The sequence below is a fragment of the Hirsutella rhossiliensis genome (genome assembly GCF_020360975.1).
Source record: "Hirsutella rhossiliensis strain HR02 chromosome Unknown scaffold00006, whole genome shotgun sequence".
Classification (NCBI taxonomy): Eukaryota; Fungi; Ascomycota; class Sordariomycetes; order Hypocreales; family Ophiocordycipitaceae; genus Hirsutella; species Hirsutella rhossiliensis.
In genome coordinates this window covers 2,133,302-2,144,772 of record NW_025408672.1, presented here as the reverse complement: position 1 = coordinate 2,144,772, position 11,471 = coordinate 2,133,302, and the positions used below count along the sequence as shown (strand labels likewise).

At 43.4% G+C, this 11,471-nt stretch overlaps 1 protein-coding gene across 1 annotated transcript; it reads left to right on the top strand.

Moving 5' to 3' along the window:
* Nucleotides 1-398: 398 nt before the first annotated feature.
* Nucleotides 399-3,510, top strand: HRG_06458 (his(2)-Cys(2) zinc finger domain-containing protein; the record flags this gene model as incomplete). The annotated part of the gene is made up of 5 exons (XM_044864929.1): nt 399-516; nt 721-1,353; nt 1,655-1,801; nt 1,962-2,092; nt 2,161-3,510. 5 exons carry the CDS (start codon nt 399-401, stop codon nt 3,508-3,510), a joined length of 2,379 nt encoding a protein of 792 aa, XP_044719869.1.
* Between the last annotated feature and the right edge of the window lie 7,961 nt (nt 3,511-11,471).

Sequence of the window (11,471 nt, the reverse complement as noted above, 5' to 3'; positions counted from 1 at the left end):
TACTTAACTGCGACCGGTCGTGTGCCGAGGACCAGATGAAGCATACCTTGTGGCAGCACATCCCGGCCAACCTAGATAACAGCCTCTTGACCAAGACCCGTGACGAGTCCGTGACCTACGAGGTTTTCTGTGGGTTCATTAAGGACGCTGTCCACTGCCAGAAGAGGAGTATGAGGCAGACACAGGACTCCCGCTCTTCCGACCGATCTCGCCGCGCGCCGACTAAGACTGCTCCGACTACCGCCAAGACTCCGAACAAGACCGGCTCGACCCTTATCACCTCGCGTGATGCTGGCAGAGCCTTGACCGACGATGAGAAAAGGGTCCATTGGGATAATGGCACCTGCTTTATTTGTGGAAAACAGGGCACCTCTCTCGCGACTGTCCCGACCGCACCCATGCTGTCTCCCGTGTCGCCTCCGTCCCTGTCCCTGCCAACGACTCTGATCAAGATTCGGAAACGAATAGGACCATCACAAGACTCCTTGATGGTCCCTAAGGTGTCACAGATAGCGAGTAGGTCTAGCAAGTCATTCACTCTGCCAAGTCAAGTCCAAGTGGATGGTGTGAGCTTACCTGCCCGCTCCCTCTGTGATACCGGAGCCGAAACCCGTTTGCTGGTTAGCCCAACCTTCGCCCAGTCCGCCGCCCAAAGACTCGGAGCCCAGATTAAGGAGCTCCCGAGTCGGATTCCCCTCCAAGACTTCCGTGGAAAGCCAGCCGGCTATATCCAGAAACAGCTGGTCGCCACTTTCGTCATCGATGGCCGTTCGTTCGCAAACGAGACATTTGATATAGCTGAGTGTGGCCATGATATCTTTATCGGTCTTTTCTGGATGCGGGAGAAGCGCCTCCTGCTTGACTGCGCCGCCCGACAGATCATCTGGCCAGATGATCTTCCTGCCCTCGCCAAGTTCTCCCGACGATCCAGCTCTCTCGTCAAGCCCCGCTCGGGTCGGATCGACCCTAAGATCCAGGCCGACGCTGAGAGGCGGAACCGCCTGCTCGAGAAAGAGGAGAAACGCTACCGGATCCTCCACAAGAACTGGCGCCGCTCTGATCAAGCTCCTCCGGCCTCTGTCCCGACCCCGTTACCGACTCCGTCTCCGTCGTTTCAGTCCAAGTCTCCGTCTGCCAAGAAGTCTGTCCGTTTTCAGCTCACGACCGCCCCTGCTACCGACTTCGTCTCCGTCGCCTCGGTCCAAGCCTCCGAAGATCAAGCCCTGATTAACGCCCTGGTCTGCCAAGTAGAGTCTCACGAGAGATTCGAACAGTGGAACGAACTCGAACCGTTGATGCCCCGGGATCCAGTCCAGCTCGAGCCAAGCTCCGGCCTTGACCAGACCGTCCCTAGTGCTCGAACCGTTGCTAAAGTCTCCCGGATCAGAAGACCTACCAGGGACAAAGCATTCCGTTCCCTCAGGAGAAGACCCTGAGCATGTTGCTTGTGTCCGTAGTCGTCTACCGCCCCAGCTCACCCATCTAGAGGATTCTTCTCGAAGAAAGAGGCCCACACCCTACCTTCGAGCCGACCCGGTCACGATGTAGTCCTAGAGCTTGAGAAGCCTCTTTCGCCGACAGGACCCCATCGTCCCGCCCCCCCGTAAAGTATCTGCCTCAAGAAAAAGAGACTGTCGATCCCCCCCGGAGATAGCCTTCATCGACCCCGACCCGAGCCCGCACGCCGCATCCGTCCTCTTCGCTCCGAAACCGAACACGACCGCCCGCCGCTTCTGCATCGACTACCGTTGGATGAACGATCATCTTAAAAGTCGCATCACGCCCGCTCCGTCCCTCGAAGGTACTGCTTTGGTTGCCGTGAAGCTCAACGCTTCACGAAGATCGATGTGATCCAGGCCTTCCACCGTCTCCGCATGGACCCTGACTCGAGTATTTGACCGCCTTTCGCACCCGTTTCGGAACTTTCCGCTGGAAAGTCCTCCCGTTCGGTCTGAAGGTAGGTCCCGCCTGGTTCCAGCAGTTTATCAACGCGCAGCTTCACGATCTCCTCGACCGGTGCGCCAGCGCCTACGCAGATGACGTCCTGATCTACTCGGATAAAGAAGAAGACCACTGGAAAGACTGTCAAGAAGTGATCTGGCGACTCCATCAGGCCATCCCCCAGGAGACATCAAGAAGTCTAGATTTAACGTGACCAAGGTTGACTACCTCGGCGTTCTGCTTGAAGCCGGTGTGGGCCTTAGTGTCGACCCTCGGAAAGTTCGATCGATACAAGACTGGAAGTTTGAAGACCTCCGAGACCGCACCGCGATCCGATCATTCGTTGGCCTATGCAACTTCATCCGTGTTTTCTGCTACCACGCCTCCGGAGTGGCAGAACCCTTGAACCGGTTGCTTAAGAAGGATGTTGCCTTTGTGATGGGCCCGGAGCAACGCGAAGCATTTGATCAACTCAAGCGCCTGGCTATCGAAGCCCCGGTCCTCGCCTTCTTTAGACCAGAACTGCCGACCCGACTGGAGACCGATGCCTCCCGGAATGCCACAGCTGGTGTTCTATGGCAGGAACAGCCTGATCAGACCTGGAAGCCCGTTGGATTCTTCTCTAAGACCATGACCCCGGCCGAGCGAGCCTACCCAATCCAAGATCGAGAGCTCCTCGCCGTCGTACAGAGTCTAGAGCACTTCTACCCAGAGCTCTTAGGCCAGAAGTTCGATGTGATCACCGATCACGAAGCCTTAGTCCATTTCTCTACGAAGCGCCTGCTCTCGGTACGACAGATCAGATGGTCCGACTTTCTCGCCCAGTTCGACATCCGTTTCCTCTACCGCCCCGGTCGACTGAACGTAGTCGCCGATGCCCTCTCCAGGAAGACAGCGGAGCTCCCTACCGTAAAGGCCCGGGAAGCCGAGGAACGCACGGTGACCCTGATCCCTCCGGAAAGGCTAGGCTTCGCGACCGACTCTCTAGACCCTACGGCCGCCGGCAACCTGCCCCCTCAGAACTTTAGTCCCGAACCTAAGCCTACTAGACCATTAGTTCTGAGGGCCACGAGTGCCCTACAGACCCCAGAAGACCGAGGGATACAGCAGACGCCCGATCAAGACCGCCCAGAACTAGACCCGAACTCGGTCCCGAAGGGAGCCGAACTCGTTTCGTTGATCCGCCAGGAGAACCTCCTCCAAGACCTCGGTACCCATGGAACACACCTGGTCGTACCAGCCCAGACCTCAGACAAGCAGACGTTTCTTCAGACCGCGCTCATTCGCGAAGCCCACGAACCCCAGATCTTCGCTCACGCCGGACAGAACAAGGTGATCAAGCTGCTCCAACGAGACTTCTACTGGCCAAGGATGAAGGAGGATATCCGTCGTTATATTCGGAACTGCCACGACTGCCGCCGCAACAAACCCCTCGAGACAAGACCCCTGGACTGCTCCATCCACTGCCCGTACCGACCTCTGTTTGGGAGCACGTCGAATGTGACGGGAAGGATATGCCGAAAGACCGTTACGGATATGACTATGTTTGGACCTTCGTCTGCAAGCTAAGCCGGATTATCGCCACGCTCCCAGGAAAGAAAAACGATACGGCAGAAGTCTTAGCTAGCCGCTACTTCCGCTACCTCTATCGTTTCTTCGGTATGCCCTCGTATGGATTTCTGACAACGCTGGACAGTTTATTTCTGCCTTCCTCGCAGAGATTAACCGGCTCACGGAACGAAGCATCGTCATGGAAGCTCCCTACACCCTCAGACCCAAGGGGGGTAGAAGTTACAAATCAATACCTAGATCAAAAGCTACGATTCTACGTGACGAAGCATCAAGATAACTGGAGTTCCCTGCTGCCCGCCCTCGACTTCGCCCATAACTCGTCTTGGCACTCTTCCATCGACATGGCACCGTTAAAAGTAGCCCTAGGCCGAGATATCCGGAACCCCCTGTCACTGCCCCCGACTGACAAGACCGCTGCCACCGGACCCGCCGCCAGAGCTAGGGAACTTGTGCAGACCGCCCAGGAAACCCAGGAAGACGCCAGGAATGCTGCCACCGCCGCTCAAGAACGTCAGAAGGAACAGGCTAATAGGAAACGACGACCAACCGACTTTGCCATCGGTGACCGAGTTTTCTCAGCAGGAAAGGCTTCGCCACGAACGCTCCGACTACTCGGCTAGATAACCAATGGTCAGGTCCGTTCGTAATCCTGGAAGAACGCGGTCATAGCTACGTACTGCAGCTGCCCGAGTCGTACAAAATGAAGAACCTATTCCACGCCGACCGTCTTCGAAAAGCAGCCGATAACCCTTGCCCCAGCAGATCCAGTCACCTCCGCCACCCGAGGAGATCAACGGAGAACCCGAGTGGGAGGTTGATCAAGTCCAGCAGTCTCGAGTAACCGGTAGGAGTCGACGACTGGAATACCAGGTCTTATGGAAGGGATGTGACCCTGATGAGACCTGGTACCCGGCTAGGAATTTCCGTAACGCACCAATGGCATTGAAGATTTTCCACGATGAACATCCGGACGCAGCAGGCCCACCCGTCAACCTGCAATACTGGATCGAATGTGCTGCAGCGGAGGAGGGCTGCGAGGAACGAGACGATGACGACACAGCAGAGAAAGCCGTGAAACCAAGAACCCGCCGCCACGACTGACTACCTTGATACGCATATCAAGGCCTTAGACGGGGGGTAGTGTCACGACCCTGGGCGCCGGCGTAGAGCCGCCAGCGCAGAACCTCACCAGTGTCACGTGCCCAAGCAGCATCACGTGCCCACGCGCGACCTCGTGTCTATATAAGGGCCCGCTCGGTCGTGTAGTCTAGTCTTCCTTTCTTGCTCCTTAGCTTTGAGTCTTTGTTCATAGTGCCAATACATCTTTATAGCCGTCAAGGCTCGTATGTGCCTGGCCGTAACACTTAATGCCTAGGGCTGGGATTTAAGTTATACCTAGCTAGCTAGGAGACCGTAAAAAAGATATCCGGTCTAGTAGAAATACTAAAAAAAGCAAGGAGCCTACCTTTTATTAATATTAGTGTTTTTCTTACTCCCTAGCTTAAAAGGACGGATTAAGTAAAAGCTCTTTATCTAATATAGGCGTAGAGGGAAGCTTCTTTTCGAGGGAATTAAGGAGGAATTTATAAGCGACCTTATCGATATAGGCGTCCTAAGTAAGCTAGATAGTTTAATAGGACCTATTTTAAAAGATTCGTATCCCTAGGAACTATTTTAGCTCCCTTAGCCTAGTTATCTTTTACCTTTATTATAGGCCTTTTATAGCCTCCCTAATAGTTACTTCTTCCTCTTTTAAGTAGGCCTAGATAATATCGTCGACGTAGAAAAAGACTATAATTTTACCCTTCTATATTATATATAGTTCCTAAGGGACTTTCTTAAAGCCTAGGGCTTTAAGGGAACCGGTTAAATACTATTACTAAAGAAAGGGTAATCTTTATAGTCTATATAGAGCTTTCCTAAGATATAGAACCTTTCCTAGCTATTAGAAGCTTAGTAGAAGGCGTATATAGATAACTTCTTCTTCCTTAAGTAGGCAGTTAATAAAGGCGTTAACTATATCTATCTAATTAAGTTCGAGGTCGAATTCTACTACTATAGCTATAAGGGTCTAAAAAGATATCCCTACTAAGGTAGTTGCCTTAGTAGGAAGATCCCCTTTTTCCTACTAGTTCCCGTAGATAACTAGCTAGGCCTTATACTTTTAAAGGAAGTAGGTATATACTATAACTACCGATATATAGTTAAAAAGGAAGAAGAAAAGAAAGCTTAATCCTAGAGCCTTTATTAGTTACCTTATTAGTTATACTTTACGAATATCTTTTAGATCTAGATTCCTCTTTTATAGAAGGTTATTTTAACTAGGGATATAATTTTCGATGAATCTAGCTTCTTTAATAGAAAGAGGGATTAATAGCCCCTCTTACTCTTATAACGTTAGCTAATTTAAAAGATCTAAATCCCCCCTTCTTAATAGTTATAAGAAGAGGCCCTAAACGAGGAAATAAAAGAAGAAACCGACGTTAAAGTAGTCGAGGATAACGCTAACTTTAAAGAAGAGGAAGCTGCTAGATTAGATAATCTAGACGAAGAAGGAAACTATAGGAAAGCGGTAGAGCTAGAATACGCCTACCTCCCTACGCCTCCTCCTACGTAAGAAGAAGATCTAGAAGTAGCTTTCTCCGTTAGTCTTCCCGTCTCGACCCTTAAGGGGGTAGGAAAGGTACCTCTCTTAAGGGATTACCTAACTACTTATTTATCCCTACTTAGAGAAGTAAAGGAAGGTATAGGGCCCGATATAAAAGAAGACTAACCTCTCCCTTATTTCGATCGTTTTTCTAACTTTTATCTTACGCCTATAGAAGACGGTTCTTATAAAGCATTTATAGTTATAAGAAGGTATATGCAATAAGCGTAGAATCGGGTAATCGATAACGTAAGCGGAAAGATCGGTCGAAGGAGTATAGGGTAGGATTTCGTCCGGAATTTATAACGAACATATAAGGGGCTGAATAATATATTAAAAGAATAGCGTTGTAAAAGATACATGCGAACTTACTTATTCTATCTACTACTCCTAGGGAAATCCTTCGTCTTTTATAGACCATTGCTCGCCTACTAGTAGACTAATTAGTCAGCTTTCTAGCACATTCGATAGTTCTTAAAAGGCTCTATCTATAGTATATCTTCTTAACTTAGTAGGTGGTCTGATTGTGGCGTTATGGTTAACGTAAGACTATGGGTTCTAGCATGAGTAGTGGATTTAACTAGAATGTTCTATGCCCTACCTATTCTCGTATCGCGATTATCTTTGGAACCGCTAGGCCAAAATAGGCCATAGGGTATTCGTTCTGCTCGTAATTGACTTATGCATTTTATGCATATTTTTGTTTGTAAGGATATGCTTATCCTGACCCGCTTTTCCTAGAGGAAGGTATAGATATCTAGTAGAGGTCTTTATCTTTTAAGGATTATTCCCTTAGACTATATTATAGAGCCTCTTTTTACTAGCTTATTCTATAAAGCCTCCCTATACCTATTATTTCTTTATAACAGTAAAATAGGAATATAAGGGTATATTCTTATAATAATAGGCTAGCTTTTTAAGCTACTATTAGTAAGGAAGGTATATAAAAGAGACCTCCCGGACCTACTAGTAAACTAAAAGAAGCTAGAAAGACACCCTTTTAGAGATAAGTTTTTCTAGGCCTAGAAAGATTACCTAGCCTTATATAAAGAGATAGGGTCTTTTAAAGAGGTCCTTAAGGAAAAGGTAAGAGGAAAATAGGTCCTTAGCTATAAGTAAGTCTTTATTTATAAGTCTAATAAATATAGCTTCCTTTAAAAGTATAAAGCCCGGCTAGTTATCTATAGGAATTAATAGGAAAAAGGGGATTTACCTACTAAGGCAACTACCTTAGTAGGGATATCTTTTTAGACCCTTATAGCTATAGTAGTAGAATTCGACCTCGAGCTCGATTAAATAGATATAGTTAACGCCTTTATTAACTACTTACTTAAGGAAGAAGAAGTTATCTATATACGCCTTCTACTAGGCTTCTAAAAGCTAGGAAAGGTTCTATAGCTTAGGAAAGCTTTATACGGACTATAAAGATTACCCCTTCTTAAGTAATAGTATTTAATAGGTTCCCTTAAAGCCCTAGGCTTTAGGAAAGTCCCTTAGGAACTATATATAATATAGAAGGGTAAAATTATAGTCTTCTTTTATATCGATAATATTATCTAGGCCTACCTAAAAGAGGAAGAAGCTATTACTAGGGAGGCTATATAAGGCCTATAATAAAGGTATAAGATAACTAGGCTAAGGGAGCTAAAGTAGTTCCTAGGGATATAAATCCTTTAAAATAGGTCTTAATAGACTATCTAGCTTACCTAGGACGCCTATATCGATAAGGTCGCTTATAAATTCCTTCCTAATTCCCTCGAAAAGAAGCTTCCCTCTACGCCTATATTAAATAAAGAGCTTTTACCTAATCCGTCCTTTTAAGCTAAGGAGTAAGAGAAACACTAATATTAATAAAAGGTAGGCTCCCTACTTTTTTTAGCTATTTCTACTAAACCGGATATCTCTTTTACGGTCTCCTAGCTAGCTAGGTATAACTAGAATCCTAGCCCTAGGCATTAAGAAGTAGTAGACCGAGCTATCCTTTATCTCTATTTAACGAGATTATATAGTCTACGCTTAGGAGGGTAGGAAAGGAAGAAATTAGCTACCGAAATCTTCCTCTATTTAAGCGATTCGTCCTTTATAGATAATTCCTTAGATAGAAAGAGCTTATAGGGGTATATTATATCCCTTTTTAGAGGAACTATTACTTAGAGAGCTTTAAGGTAAGCTACTATTACTATATTAAGTATAGAGGCAGAGCTACTAGCTCTTTTAAAAGCGTTAAAGGAAGCGATTTTCCTTAGCCGGCTACTTATATTTTTACGACTATAAATTCCGTCCCTATTAGCTATAGAATATAATAATATATAGACTATACGAATTCTTATAGAGGAAAATAGTAAGCTATCGACCTAGCTATAGTATATCGATACCTACTAGTATTAGTTACGCTAAGAAGTCTAAAAGGGACTTATTTCCGTCCGTTAGGTTCTAATAGTATCGATAAAAGCCGACGGTCTTACGAAGCCCTTACCGAAGTAAAAGCTAGCTATCTTTTTATAGTAAATTAAGCTAAAAGACGTTCGAGAAAAGCTATCCTTAGAGGCCCGCCTTAAGAGTCTACGAGAGGAGCTAATAGTATATACGAGAAGGTAACGTTTATAGCTAAAGAAAAGGAAGAGGATTTTCCCTTTAAAGGGCCCCCCTATTTTAATTAGGTTTTTTCCCTTTTAAGAAGGCCCCCCTTTCTTATAGGACTTTCCCCTCTTTAGGCCCCTATTTCTTAAGTAGGTCTAAAAGAGCCTAGGGACCTAAAAGGGCCCTTACTTTCCTTAAGTAAAGGGAGAAGTATAGAGCTAAGAACCTCCTCTATACGCTTACTAGCCCGAAGCCGTATTAGCTATGCCCTTAAGGGGCAGGCTATAGCTAAGGGGGTATATTACGAAGCGTAGCTTAATTTCGTAGTTCTCGGAGATATCCCTTAGTACGAGGGACTAAGGAAGCTAAAAACACCTAGTATAAAAGAAGGAAGAAGGAGCTAAAAAGAGGTATAGAAAGGAGGGTAGGGGTATAAGGGGAAGTAGAAGTAGCGATAGCTTCCTATAGAGGTAGCGAAAGATAAGATAGATATACCGGCAACGGCTAGAAAAGAGGGGAAAACCTAGTAAAAAGCTCGGTAGTTAAAAGGATATTAGTAGCTTCTTTAAGTAGGATCTTCTTAATTAATTAAGATGCTAGATAGGTATAAAGAGGGGCGTTAGATAGAGGAAAGAAGGATAATTAAGGCAATATAATAATTATTCCCCTACCGTAATTACTGCCCCTATAAGAGTTAAATCTCTCTACCCTACCTATCTAACCCCTTATTTTTAATTTCACCTTTATATATTTTTATATACTTCTTATATCTCTCTTTATAAGAATACCTTTACTTACTTTATAATAGTTAATAGTCTTAGTAGCGCTACTACTGCCCTTATAGCCTCGCTACTTAAATAAGGACGAGGGTATATACTTAAAGTAAATATATTATATAGCTAAGGATTAATAAGGTAATTAACTATATAATTATCTAATTATTAGTTTTATTTATAGCTTTAAGGGTCTTAGGCTATTAATATAAGCCTTAGAGATTTCTTTACTTTATACTTCTTTATCTTTATTAAAGTTATATAATAAGTAAACTTTACTTTAAAAAGGGAAAATAAATATTTAAATTAATTATAATTAAAAAGAAGATTTAATTAAATAATCCGCGCTTTTATAAAGTCTTTAAGTATACTTAAAGGAAGGATAGTATTATAAGCTATATATATAAAGTCTTATAAAAAGAGATATAAAAAGTATATATAAAATATATAAAGGTAAAATTAAAAGTAAAGGGTTAAATAAGTAAGGTAAAAGGGTTTAATTCTTATAAAGGTAGTAAATATAGTAAGGGAGTAGTTAAAAAAGTTTTTTATATTATTACTTATATATAGCCTTTAGGGCTATAGTAAGGCTAGTAATAGCCTATGCCTTTATTAGTAGTCCTAGCTAGTTATAAAGCCTTAGGGCTTATAACTAATTAAGGAAAGGGTAACTATAAAGGTAATAATAAAGGAAAGGTTAGTTTAGTTCTTCTTATATAGTAATTTTTCCCCTTAAAGGCCCTAGGGCTATTAGGTTACTCCTTTTTAAACTACTTAGCTATCCCTATCTTTATTTTAGCTAAGAAGGTTAAAAGGGGTTCCCTTCCTTCCTTAAAGCTATAAAGAATAAGTAAGCTAAGGGCCTTCTTTTATCTCTTAAAGGTCTAGTAAAAGACCTTTCTTTCCCTCTTATAGTTTATATACCTTAAGATAAGGTACTTAGCTATATACCTTCTTTAGTTATAATAGTAGTTATCTTAGTCTACCTTATTTATCTTTTTTAAGAAGGAAACTAAAAAGCTAGCCTTAAAAAGAAGCTAGTAAAAAGCTAAGAGGGTCGGCCTAAGCCTCTTTATAAGGTCCTTTTCTAAGCTAAGGGCTAGGTAAGGGGTCTTTTAAATAATTATATAGTACTTACCTAAGCCCTTACCCTTAAGGCCTTTAGCCGCCTTAGTAGCTTAAAGTCCCTTTTAATAGTCCTTAATAGCTTACTAGACCTTTCTTTATAAGTAGCTAATAAAAACTAAAGGGGTCCCTTAGGTAAGGGCCCTTAAGGCTCTTTTAGCTAGCTAGTTAGCTAGCTTATTATTAAAGATCCTTAGGTAGCTAAGGTACTAGTATAGCTATATATTATAAAAAGCTTCTAAGCTAGATAAGAGCCTTTTAATATATATAGCTAGGTTTAAAAGACTTATAACCTTCCTTATAGCGGCTTAAGAGTAATTATTATATTACTTTAATTATCTTTCTTTCTTTTATTTAACGCCCCTCTTTATACTTATTTAGTATCTCGATTAATAAAAAAGATCCTACTTAAAGAAGCTATTAATATCCTCTTAACTACTAAGCTTTTTACTAGTTTTCCCCCTCTTTTCTAGCCGTTACTAGTATATCTATCTTATCTCTCGCTACCTTTATAAGAAGCTATTACTACTTTTACTTCCCTTCTTACCCCTACCTTCCTTTTTATACCTCCTTTTAGCTCCTTCTTTAAAACCGGTTTTTTAGCTTCCTAGGTCCCTCTTACTATAGGATATCTTTAAGAACTATAAAATTAAGCTACGCTTTACGATAAAAGCCTTTATAGTCTATATATAATTTACTTACTTTAAAGTAGTAATAAGCTTTTATTTTATAAGGATAGCTTCTATCTTTAGTCTATAAGGTATAATTTAAATTTCCCTTAAGTTTAGTAAATTTATATTCTTTCTATTTACTTATTTTTATATAAATTCGGT